The sequence below is a fragment of the Pezoporus occidentalis genome, unplaced genomic scaffold, assembly GCF_034315485.1.
Source record: "Pezoporus occidentalis ecotype Australia unplaced genomic scaffold, CSIRO_AGI_Poc_V1 ctg127, whole genome shotgun sequence".
NCBI lineage: Eukaryota > Metazoa > Chordata > Aves > Psittaciformes > Psittacidae > Pezoporus > Pezoporus occidentalis.
The window spans coordinates 1,085,568-1,099,100 of record NW_026913071.1 but is presented as its reverse complement, the minus strand read 5'-3'; the positions used below and the strand labels follow the sequence as shown (position 1 = coordinate 1,099,100).

At 39.6% G+C, this 13,533-nt stretch overlaps 1 protein-coding gene and 1 long non-coding RNA gene across 5 annotated transcripts in view; both read right to left on the bottom strand.

Moving 5' to 3' along the window:
• VTI1A (vesicle transport through interaction with t-SNAREs 1A) overlaps positions 1-13,503 on the bottom strand; it is a 274,468-nt gene extending 260,965 nt beyond the window's left edge. For all 4 annotated transcript variants that reach the window (XM_062607900.1, XM_062607898.1, XM_062607901.1 and 1 more), the window contains exons 1-2: positions 13,273-13,503; positions 5,301-5,359 (exon numbers count right to left, since the gene is read on the bottom strand). In XM_062607900.1, coding sequence (XP_062463884.1) covers positions 5,301-5,359; positions 13,273-13,366 — 153 coding nt within the window. In that variant the 5' untranslated portion in view covers positions 13,367-13,503. The remainder of the gene's footprint in view (positions 1-5,300; positions 5,360-13,272) is intronic.
• On the bottom strand, positions 9,678-13,135 carry LOC134158188 (uncharacterized). Its single transcript, XR_009962636.1, has 2 exons — positions 12,118-13,135; positions 9,678-10,855 (listed from the first exon to the last, which is right to left on the bottom strand). It is a non-coding gene; the product is annotated as an uncharacterized LOC134158188 (long non-coding RNA).
• Positions 13,504-13,533: the final 30 nt, after the last annotated feature.

Below are 13,533 nucleotides of genomic sequence, written 5' to 3'. Positions count from 1 at the left end.
GAGACAAGCAAGACGAAGTTACCTAAATTGTTCACAAACACTTAGAAATATTCCTTCTTTATCAAGAAATGCTGTTTAGTCCTCAATATATAAACAATGGACTTGATGATCTTAAAGGTCTTTTCCAACCTGGTTAATTCTACAATTCTACAAAATCTTTACACAGCCTTAAGTCAACAAACAAGTGACAGAATTAATATTATTAATGCTGACAAGGTGACTGATTGCAATCAAATATTTCTGGATTCCAACTCCAAATACGATGAATACATATTATTACAAGAAAACAGTACAACTGAGGTTAAATAGCTTCCTGCAAATAAGCGTAGTTCAGAAGAAAGCCTGCTTCCATCTAGCAGTGTGGTATTAGAAACCCTTGGCTGAAAAAGGCATTTTATTTATATACACATGTGTATACATATATATACACACATATGCATGTGTCAATACGTGTATGCATATATTTATTTACATGTTTAAAGTTTTATGGACCACCAGCCTCTGTGTTTAACAAATTAATTCTTGTTTATTCAGCAGAACTACAATGCCTGAACTGACTCCCTAAATCTACATCCCAAATCTGTATGTAGGTATATTAAATAGCTGAATTCCAGAATTTAATGACAATACTATTTACGATTTTTTATATAGTCTAATTCATCAAAACCTCAGAGATATATTCTATCTTTCAACAGCATTTGCTATTTATTCTTGCCATGCAGAATACAAAGGGGCCTGAAACACAAGAATATGGCACAGAGGTACAGAAAATCAAATGAAGTTATAAACCAGGACTGAGCTGCCTGCTAATTACCTGCCCACTGGGTCATGGAGCCTCCTCTACATGGTGCTGCCTATTCAGGAATTCTGTTTTGCACAGCTGAAGAATCCCTCACCTGCCTTTTAAAATCTTTCCAACTTACTTAAAAAAGATAAAAGAACACCTCTCCTTGGTGGTTGTAGGCACCTGAAACTATATTTACCCACCTCCTACTGATCTCAGTTGAGCAATATGGCATTGGAACAGAAACGCCTTTCAATTAGGATCCCAAGCTACTGGTTACAGTCTTCACAAGGGACAGCTACAGTTTATTCCTATGTAATCACTTGCTTACACTTTGAAATTTCATCCTCATATCATAAGGAAAGCATCTGAATTTAATCAATGGAATTACCAGATACTCAAAATTCATTCCGCCTGATCTATTCTGATTACACAAAATGATATTCAATAATAAACTGTAAAGCAGGCTTTAATTAAATAGTCAGTAATGAATTGAAACATACAAAGCAATTTCTAGTTTTACTCGGTTCTTTCGCTCAGGCTTAACTTTCCAAAGGAGTATTATAAATTAAACCAATAGCTGGAATTAATTACTTATTTCTTATCAATTTAATCGCAACATATTTGATCTCAAATGTTCTATAAACATATAAAACATTCCTCATAGATATATAATTATATCTGCAAGATGGGGATATTTTAATGAAGCCTCAATTCTTATCTACCACATAAAAATGAAACTATCTCCCAGTGAATACAGAAATTGCAGCACACTATATGAAACCCAAAAAGCTCATTCTAAAGAGTCAGCATCAGAGAGTGCAATATCCAAGAAATGATGATGAAGCATGCTTATTTAGGCCAAACAACAGCCATCATTTAATCCCATTCCATCATGAGATTAAATGGGTATATTTTGTGGCTGGGCTGATACATTTCCACATGAAGTGGAAATTTTTCCACATGCAGAGGATAGTGCTCCAAGCAGGTGTGAACCTAAATGCAACCTAATTGCATGCATCTTCACTTTCAGGACTTACATTACTGATCATAAAATCTTTTTTTTTTTTTTTTAACATACAAGCAAGAACAGCACTAAATTCTATTTAAAGCTAAAAATAACCTGGCACTTAAACCTCAAAACATCTGCAGAAGCTCAACTTTTCTTCTGAAAACCTACAAGCTCAAACTTCTGTTATCGCTTATGTTCAAACTTGCCACCTATGCTGGTTTTGGCTGGGATAAGAGTTAATTTTCTCCATAGTAGCTGGTGTGGGGCTGTGTTTTGGATTTGTGCTGAAAACTGTTGATAAGTCAGGCATGTTTTCACTATTGCTGAGCAGTGCTTACACAGAGTGAAGGTTTTTTCTGCTCCTCACCTCGCCAGTAAGCAGGCTGGGGGTACACAAGAACCTGGGAGGGGGACAACTGACCCCAACTGAACCAAGGGATATCCCACACTATATGGCATCATGGTCAACATGTAAACTGAGGCAAGAAAAAAGGGGGAATATTTGGAGTGATGGTGTTTATCTTCCCAAGTTAACTGTTATGTGTGATGGAGACCTGCTGTCCTGGAGATGGCTGAACACCTACCTTAGATGGGAAGTGGTGAACTACTTCCTTGTTTTGCTTTGCTTGTGCACATGGCTTCTGCTTTTTCCTATTAAACTGTCTTTACCTCAACCCATGAGTTTTCCCAATTTTACTCTTCCGATTCTCTCCGCCATCTCACTGGTGAGGGAGTAAGCAAGTGGCTGAGCAGGGCTTAGCTGCCAGCTGGGGGTTAAACCACACCACCATCACTGTGGTGAAGCTGAGCATTCTGGTACCTAACTCCTGATCAGATTCATAAACCAGGCCGATCCTTGAGGTTCCTCAGGGGTTTAACCTAGTAGGCTTGTTCCTAACAACACTCAATATGCTCCAAGCACCAAATACAGCATAAAGCACAGCAGCCAGTAGTATTTCCCTTGAAAACTACAACAAAGTAAGGCAGTGCTGCTGGTGTTGTCCACTGAGACCCCCAGAATAAGTCTCCTCCTCCCGCAGGAACTTTTCCACACCAAATCACTCTGGACAGTTTCTATTTTATAATACAGTATTTTATTTATCTGGACAGTATCTTATAAAACTTCCAAGCTTTGCTATTTTATTCTGATTCCAAAGTCCTGGAAATCTATACTTAAAAAACCCCCAAGTGTCTAAATAAGAATAACCTAGCATTTGCAACAAAGCAATTTTGTTATGTGTCCCTCATAAAACAAAGGAAAGTAACATACAGGCACAGTTTTCTTTTTAAAAGTAGAATTTCACTCAAAAACGCTAATGCCATCCAGATCTTCTAGCACATGCTAGATTTTATCCTCAGATAACTTCTCTGAGGTTATCACAACATTCACCTTTCTTTAAAAGCCTGGTAAAAATAACATTCAGATACTCCACACCAGATGGAGAATGACAGGATTTCTCCAGAGATATCTTATTCAACAGCTCTGGCTTGAAAAGGAAGCCTGGGAGTCTGAAAGTTTTGGTGTCAGTTCTGCACATAGATCAATTCAATTACACCAGTGATTTTACCCAAACAAAGCAGACAGTGTTTTAAAACAATCAATGGGTAGTCAGTGTAAATAAATTATCTCTGCAATAATATTTATGATATATGAGAGTGTTATTTCCTAGCCAAGTAGGAAATAAACCAAAACGAGCTAGACTCAACTTTGACTACTCAAAACAATGAAGCAAACCAATGTATTAAAACTATCAGTAGCAAGGTTTATTTTGATTTTCTACCGTAGCCTTTAGTTTAAAGAGGATTTTTTAATCAGTTCCGTTATTAGCAGGTTTGTTCAAATTGATTTTTAAACCCAAGCTTTGACATGAATCACAAACATGTTAAGCAATTGCTTAAAGCCCATAATTGAATGAAGCACCTGTCTAGCAGCATTAGCAACAAGATCTTAAACAAAACCGTGAAAGAAAAGCCAGTACATTAAATGAAGATCATCATTAGGATAAAAGTACAGATACAAGATTTACTTTTTAATCTTATAATAAAAACAAATTTAAATGATCTTTTCCTGACATAAGGTGAGAGAGAAGTAATGAGGACTTAACTCCATTTCGGCTCCTTCCAATCTTGAGTAGGAAACCAAATTTGAATGATTTTTCATCAGACCACCCACACTACCATTACCCTGTACTGCTATGCTTTTTTGCCATGTCAAGTTGTAAAAAGGGGCTGGAAAACATTTCTTTTCTTTTGGCTCTTTGAGTATGGAAGCGCCCAAAAGGCCTTCATATATCTTCAAAACATCCTCATGAGATGGGACAGTAACTTTACCATGTTTCCCACTGAGAACACCAAATCAGAGACCTTGGTATCCTCACAGGTAGAACCTGCAGGTAGCCATCCCAATATCCAGCTTTTCTGGATGCTATTCCAATGCTCTAGCCTACAAGACTAATTCAATTCTTAACCTAAAAGCAACAGGTATGTCAACAAACACCCTAGAACTGTAAGATCAGCTAGGTTGAAAAGATCTTTAAGATCATCAAGTCCAACCTTTACCCCAGGACTGCCAAGTCCACCACTAAACCATGTCACCCTGGAGACCTTTTCTTCCTATGCCACCTAAAAAAGTGAAATTTAATATTACTGTTTAGTTAGTAATCAAATCATTGATTCAATTTGCTCAATCATAAGAACTTTCAGGCTACGAGAACTGATTTCTTTTCCCTACCTTAACGGCCAGATTACATTTCTGACACTTGATAGACCAAGCTAATTTCAAAAAAAATAAACAAAAGCAACTTCAGGCAAGGAGCTATTGGCAAAAAGTCAATCTCAGCTGTCACCGACACTCAGTTACTGAGCACCTACAACATTTGACTTCTATACTCCATCCAGATGGAGGACATGGCAGGCTGCAATCGAACAAAGTGAAGTCACAACTGCTTAACACATATTGCTTTCTTCTGTCAGCATGGACCACTATGTAATGCTTGGTTAACACATATACCCTTCTCAGATCAGTAACCCACACTACCATTGCTGCCTTGACCTCAAACAACTAAATATCTTTCTGCCTCACTTGCTAAATGAAGGGAGAAGATCTACTGCTTTAAAAGACAGACAGCTTAAACCAAGTAGATGCACATGTCTTAAGAGAAAAAAATAAACAAGACAAGCAATAAACAAACAACAGTCCAGGTGTGTAAATATTTAATTCAATTCCTGAAGTAAAAATCCTAATCCACAGCTGAAAGCCTGTAGCAGCCTGTAATAAACCTACAGCAATAATGCAAATCTTCAATCATTTAACACAAAATTAAAAGAGGGTACACTCCTCTTGGATATTCCATATACTCAAATAAGAACTATTTCAAGAATATTATTTTATTCTCTATTATTGTTCAGTATTTTTAGGGAATCATGTGTGTTAAATGTTACCACTAATGATCCTATTATTTTCCTTAGGAATTTGCAGTTAGCATACAAAAGGCCAGAACATACCAGTTCCCTTGCTTCTTCGAGCTGTTTCTCAATATTTGCAACCATCTGCTTCTTCTCATCTGAAATACAACAGTAAAAATAACAATATAATTGTGCTCTTGCCATGGAAGGAAAACACACCATTTCAAAAGCTTATGTATATCAGGTAAAACTGACTCGAAGGATTCATCCTGTCTGAAATCATCATTCACTGTAATACACACATTAGTAATTAACAAGAAAAAGGCAAACATACAAAGGAGACTGGAGAATCCTTGAAGTCTTTTTCTTTGTTACACAGCATTTGCTAGTTAGAAAAGCAGTTACAGCTGCTCCAGGTGTAGGAGTTAGTTATGCCTCAGCAGGCACTTAGTGGGTGCATATAAATGCATGAGAAGGTACATGCTTATGCAAAATAGAAAAAAAAATGAATTATGGTTTAAGAACAAAGCTTTATCCTATTTATTTGCAAAATATGAGCTGCACAAAACCAAGCATCCCACTTATAATGAAACCACGTACTGAAGAAAAACAAGGTTTCTATACCCCTGCTCTTACACCAGGCCTTGAACAGTTTCTTTTGCTTTGGGGGGGGGGGGGGGGCGGGGGGAGAAACTCCATGAGAGAGAGAAAACTACTGTCTTCTAGTAAAAGTAAAAAACATAAATCAGTAATAAAAATGAAAATTTGAAAAAAAAAAATTCAGTTGTAAGCTATACGTAGCAAATCATCACCAGCCACAGTCCCCAGCAAGTCTATTATCCTAGCTATAGAGAGCATGTCTGACTTTCAACCCGCCCGTAACATCCCTTCTCAGAGAATCCAATGTGAACTCAGAATTGAGATTCAGGGTCACATCATCACAAATATTCCTATTTTTTGAACACCTGGTTCGTTACAGCACGAAAGGAGACTTCTGAGGAATATTCGGTCACTAGATAATAGTCTCCACATTGCTTAATTACTTTGGGCATTCAGGGGTTTCAATACTACCAATTGCATTGCCTCGTGCCCCCCTCATGGCCACACTTTCATCCTTCAGACTGTAAATCTACTTATTGTCTCAATGAAGTTAGCAAAACTCTGATATGCAACCATTTATACATTTTCACCGAGAGCATCATGACATCTGTGCCAGTGATTTGCCTGATGAAGTAGATAAAAAGTGAGTTGCACAACAGTACCTCCAGTCATTGCTTCTCAGATATTGCAATGGGTAAGTCTATGTTGGCATGAGAGACTTTATTATGCATCTTTAGACTTCACAGTTTTCTCTTTTAGCCTGAATTCCTTTGCTGCTTCTATTCCACATGTATCCTAGAATTGATACATTAAAGACCAAAGGGACTACCTGATGATCCGCTTTGATCTTCTGCATGCCAGAAGCCACCGAATTTCAAGAGGGACGTCCTCTATTACACGTATACAATTTAGCTTCCAACATGTCAAAATGCTTTATTTTTAAGTAAATTTAGTGCCATAGGCAGGAACTGGGGTAGCAACCAAAACATACCTTTAAAACATCCTTCATTAAAAGCTTGGGCTTACTCATCTATCTTCTTTTACCTAAAATACACTACACTCTCAATTTAAGGACACATGAACATCATGATCCATCCTTCTTCACTTACATACATTGGAGCTCGGCCTGCAGAAAGGATCAGGTTCAGGATCATCTTTCCACCTTTAAGATAACAGAGATCTTTGCAAACAACCAGCTGTCATTTGAAGATACACCATCATTCATAAGGCAGAGCCATAAGAATAAATCACATGCACTGGGTTATCACCCAAGAAGCTGCTATAGTATAGTAGGACATGCGGGTAATTCCTTTACAGTCCAAAATTAAGACTACAGTATGAGATCCTTCACTGAGGAAAAATTCCTCTCAGAGAAGCCCAAGAATGTATTATAGCCAGCTGGATAGGCAGCATACTCCTTCTGAGACTGGACTGGACAAGCAAGTGGTCCAGTGCTGATAAGGTTCACCTGAAGCTGAGACTGTCTCAAGCTCCAACTCTGCTGTATCCTATATGAACAAACCAAGCTGTTTCTGGGTGGCAGCAGAAAGAACTAAGTAACATACTACCAAAACACAGCTGGAATAAACTCTTAGTCTACACTAAAGAATAAGAACACTGAATCCCTCCGAATAAAGAGAACTCTGACAGTGACAGAAGCGAGGAGGAAGCACTTACAACCCCCAAGAATTAAAAGTTAGAGCTCACCTCCAAATCTTCCCAAATAGAATTTCCTTTCTTAATCTTGAAAGAGGCCCAGAAATTCCGCATTACTTGATTTTTACGTTTTACATATACAAGTAATACTTGACTACTTACATTTCCTCTCTACAAAGCTAAAGCCATGGAAAAAACAGCATCTTTCTTGAAAACCTCAAATTTACATTGCCATTGTAGTAGAATCTGGGGGATTCTACTACAGCAGAAGATGTAGGACATGTTCATTTCTGTGCAGCACTTAGAATTCTCTGTTAGCAATGTCTTTAATTCCCCAGCAGGTTCTCATGATGACACCCAAGCCAAAAAAAAAAAATCTATTAGTGATTTATCTTCCTAACATAACTTAAACCCAAAAGAAAAGATAAGCTGCCACTTGTTTGCCTGTACATTCCAATTCTCCTACCCAGCCTCCCAAAACACCCCTGCTCTTTCCATCACTTGGAAGAGAGCAAAATGACGATGGATAAAAGGAAAAACAATGTAAGATAAAACACAAAATACCATTTTATTGAAGCTGAAATAAAATTTAAAAATACAGCAGCAGAAAATAAACATACTATAGCAATTCCCGCATTTCCCTGAATTTTACCGGATTACAATTTCCATATACATTAAGTAACCTGAAATTTAGGGATATAAAACTGCAACTTTGGAGAAGATACTTCATGCTATACAAATTCTGTGTGTACTTGTGATTACAAGAACCACCTAGCGCTTCATTGATCAGCAAGTCTTACCTACCCACACAGATATTACACTACAGATCGTTGGTAGGGAAAACTCATTAGTACACAAGGTCTGTCTGAAATTGCTCCCATAAAACTGGGGAGACACTCAAATGATCTTCTTTAGTTAATTAAAATTTCATCCAACTCTAGAGTTGTATTTTAACATCATCCCAGGCTTATCAATACATAATCACCCAGCTGGTGACCAGAGTAACTGCGAGGAGCAAGGCGTACCGACAACGCGCCTTTGTTGCTCTCTCCAATACAGATGTGTGAGCAGGCACATGGCAACATCCCAGCACTGCAGCTTTGGAGCAGGATCTTCATGGATTTCCAGGAAAGCAGCTGAACTTGTTCCAGCTACTGATCCTCCAAGGCACACAATACCATGCACTCCCCAGAGCAAGAAGGGGTGGCAGGATCCAGCAGCATTACTTTGGTAAGGAAAGGGAAGCTGACCAAAGTACAAGTATCACCCACTCGGTTTTGCTTTCCTCTCTTTTTCTTTAGCCACATCCTCGTAAAATCCTGGTGGGAGTATGCTGCCTGAAGCCACCTGTCAGCAGGACTGCCAATAACTCCAGGCCTGCCTGTTGTCGACACCAGCAACAGAAGCATGAAAGGGTACAACACTGTCAATCAGAAAGTACTTGCCAGAATAGTTTCCAAACCATTTACTTCCAGTTTACTGTCACAGTCAGCATCTCCATAGAAAGGAGGGCACAATATCCACAGGATATTTCTCAGAGACTGCAGATGAGGTCAGAGGGAGTTACTCAGAATAACAGAAGCCTGCCACTAATCTAGTGGATCAGGACAAACAAGTTATGATACAATTAAACATCCTCACATTGCTAACTGTATTACCGCACTGTGTCTTAGCAGTTTTCAATCTGCCTACTTGATCATTTCCTTAAATACACTTCCATCATAATAAAAGGGGGATTATGACATTTCCTTCTTAATTCAGAATAATATTCTTTAGAGAAAATAAAAACTAATATTCCATTAAATATACCTAAATTTAGAACACTATTTTTGTCTCCAAATTGCTAGACAGAATGTCCTAAATTATACAAGCTACATGCAGTATTTTCTTTAACTGGTCAAATTCACAAAAGATGGATAAAAATAAAGACTGGAAACAAAAGTGGGTTTTTTTCCTTCATATAAGAATTGCGTGCAAAGAAATCCGTTCTGTGTTTGCACACAAAGTTGTATCAATTTCTTGAAAGAAACAAGCTTTTACTACATTCTCCTCAGTTCTTTCAACTCTGCCCTTGCATTAGTCACTCTTTTGCCCCAAAATACAGCAGTTACAGAAAGGCACAAATCTGCCTACAAGTGTAGAAAGATAACACAGCACTGGTTTGATCTCATAACCAATGAAGAGACTAAAAAAATGTGGACCAAAACTTGAGTAGTCTCATTGCTTGTGTAATTGCTTCTTTTTATTAGTACATGCTGAGGAAGAGTCTGAGTAACAAAGGGCTTCAGTTCACAGACAACTTGCAGATTGTGCTGCGTTTGCTGAAGAGGTTTACGTGTTTGTGCCAGAAGTTACTGCCCAACAGCAGAGACAAATGGAACGATATGTGGGTTCAGTTATAAAACTGGGTTCAAGGGGCACCACATGATGAGCCAGACCTGAAACGGAAATAGTACACTCCAGTACAGGGGTATAACAGAAAATTAAAGGAGGGACTTTCCTCAGCTAAATCTGTTAGAGACTGAAATACAGTGCTTTGATTGCCCAGTAGAAAATGCAGGTATTGAGTATCAGAAGAATGATAGCACTCAAGTCTAAAACCATCATGACCAGTGGCTACTGTGCTCAGAAAAGACTAAGTGTCACCATTTGTGCTGGAAAAACTCTTTCAGATCAAGCAATTGAAATTTATGTAAATTTTTGGTCAAAGCACAAGATAGATGTTTCTCTGAAACACCAAGGATATTAATAAAACATTCTTCAAAGACCTGCAGCAGCATCACAGAAAAAAAAAACATTTAGAAGTTATTTCTCTATTTAGACTGCTTTTTTTAATTCTCCAGATGATGTTCACCTTAAAAAAAGACATTTCTTCCCAAGAAATTCTATTGTCCCTGCTGCTTATTGCTTCTGTAGCACAGTGCTTTTGTTACATTTCTTGCTGAACTGTTTACGCATTTGTGACAATAGGACTGTTTGTTGAGCCATCATCCTCCTAGAACACAAGACAGCATCAAGTCCTGACAACACCAACTGCAGGAATGTTGCAAAAACAATTAACCAGTATTTCTCCAATTTGACTGAATGTGAAGGTTACAGCAGGTCCATCTTCAGTAGCAGAAGGAAATGAACCAGTCTCTAGACTTCAGAAGATCTCTCTGTATTACGTGGAAGTAGCACAAGTCCTTACACCTTTCATCCTGCTTCTTCCAGCGTGGAGGAAGAAGGCCACCAGCAATCTCTCTCAAATCACTGCTGCTGAAAACTGCCACCTCACATGCAGCTCTCCTCACGTCCCCCTCCCACCTCACAATCCTCTTTTGAGGCTGTCCCAGCCATCTCCACAAGAACTAACTGGAACTTCTGGTGATGAAGAAGCAAAGATCTTGCAAATATTCCTATTAAGAAACAAGGGAAAAACGTGTATTTAAAATATTTCTGATTAAAGTGTTCAGCATAGTCAGAGATTTATTGTTTAGGTGCTCTTTTTCAAGTGGTCAAACGTCTCTAGTAGTAAAGACTGCCATTTGTGTTGAATTCGTACAGGATTTTTTTTTCTGATGAAAGACAAAAGAGCCCTGAAAACTGAAGCAATACACCCACTCATAAATGTACATTGCAAGAAGCAGCTATAAAGCAAGGCAGTCCAAACCATGTATGACAAGTCACCTCTAAAATAAAAAAATAAAATATCAACCATTGTCTTCTCTTAAAGCCATTAAGCCCACTACTACACTACTGGTCCCACAGGGAACATGCATTCTTTCTCCTTGAGAGGATGGCAAATTCCAAAACAGCCTTCTAATGGCCACATAAACGAATCACAATTTCAAAGTCTGCTGCTTCTAGGCTATGCCACTGTTTAAGAACATATTCTTTAAATATCTTGTACTTAAGCTCTAAAGTCTCCCTAAGTGAATAAGGGAGTCTGCTTCAAGGAGAGGATTATGGAAATCCACTACTACTAAGCAGGATATACTTCCACTATGAAACAGACACTGACGACTTCCAAAATCTACAGAATTAGGAAATCAAATCTCTATTCTCTTTCCATAAATCAGTGTAGCACTATTGATATTCAGAAGAGAAGCCAGTAGTGTATTTATGATGGCTCCCTGTTCCTACAAACAGGCCCTTAAATTTGCTGTTTAAAAGTGAACAAACCTTTGTGAGGGAGTGGAAAATACTGCTGTGGTTAGGTACTTTATATTAGTGAATTCACTGCATCCTCTTGGCAAATTGTTCTAGTGGCTAGTTATAGGTTAAATATAATTTCTGAGCACACTACAAATTTCAATCACAGGAACTGTCTGGATCTCCTCCTTCTAATTTTGTCATCGCCATTGCAAAATAGAAAAAGCTTTCTACCTCCAAGTACTGTTATTGTGACTGAATTATCTGCCCATGTCCTTTTTGTTAAGCTCAGCAGCAAAACAGTTTTGTTAAGCCAAAGAAAAAGCAGTTTCCTGTCCTTTAATGATGCCTGTGATTGGTCACTGAACACCACTTTTTTGGAAGACTTTCTAACTTGCCAAGATTAGAATTGGACATAACCTTCCAGAATCAGATTTTTTTCTCAAATCCCTGTTTATTCATTTTAAATATATTATTAATACTTGAATTAACACTGCACTGAGGTATGTTTTAGTTAACCACCTACCTCAAATCCTGTTTAGAGTCTCTGATTCATGACACATTTCCTACTCTAAAAGTAGGATGTTATTCTTTGGTCCCAGATGAATGATATTTTTTCCTTTAGTCATATGGAAAAGTGTACCATGAGCGTGTTTTTACTTCCTTAAGTTATATCCACTCCTACAGCTCAAGTATCTTAAAGCTTTGGGAAACTTGTATAGGCGGTAGAGGCCGAAATATTTAATGACCTGGGAACAGAAGTGGCATTAAGCTGAGCTGTATGATGAGAAAACCACTTCCCTCTGCCTTGTACGAGGAACCCCATATTAAGGCACTCATTCGTATGCAGTAGAAGATTCAGCTGGGCTGGGTAAAAAGATTATAACTTTAAGCTTTCTACCCTAACAATTTTACAGGCATTATCATCTCTACTTCAGGGATACATCATGAATCAACCATGAATGCTGCAGGCTGTTGACGAATACATTAAAGTAAACAAACGCTGATTTCTTTACATATTCTCCTACCTATATGTCACCTCAGTCAACTACCCAGACCAAATGTTCTGATAGCAGGCAGCAAAAACAGAGATTCGGGTTAAATCACACACAAATTCTGTCTATGCTATGTGAAGACTCCATTTCCATGACTGATATTGTGGCATCATCACAACGAAAGGCATTCAGCAGCAATGCTGGTAAACACCCGCCCAGCTGTGTCCCCTGCTCTGCTCAGCCCTTCAGCTGTGCTGGCCTAACTTTGTGCGGCCGCACGGCAAGTCAGAAAAGACGGGCTAATCCTTACAGCAAACAATATTCCGTCCCGTTAATCGCAATACATTTCAAGAGACAACTCGCTGCTCGAACAGACGTGCACCCGGGCCAGGGAGGCGAATCCTGACTCTGCTGCGTAAGGAGCAAGAAAACACAGTCGGGTGACGGGTCGCTGGGACAGGCACGCTAAAACACACCAACACCTTCCTGCCACCACGCCGAGCGCTTGCCGCTGGGATGCCGGAGGCTCCGGGAGCCGCAGAGGCTCTCGCAGACGAGAAGGACGGGGCTGCAGTGCGGAGTTAGAGCCCTGAGGGCGGCGAACAGCGCCGGGAAACCACGGCCTCTGCGCGCCGCCAGGCGAGCAGCCCCCCACCCCAACTCCGCCTCAGGCGCCCACCGCTCACCTCCTACCAGCTTGGGCACCTTCCCGATCCTGCCCGTGATCTCGGCCGTCAGCACCGCGAAGTCCTGCTCGTAGCTCTCGAAATCGGAGGACATGGCGGCGGCAGCACGGGAGGCCGCAGCCCCACTACGCTCCGCGGAGACACCGCGCTCAGCTCCTCCACTCCGCACCGACCCGCTTCCGCGTTCTGCTACCCGCAAAGGCGTCCCCCCGCCGCCGGGCACCACGCCACGCGTTCCGCCGGAACTCTCAGTCCCCGCTC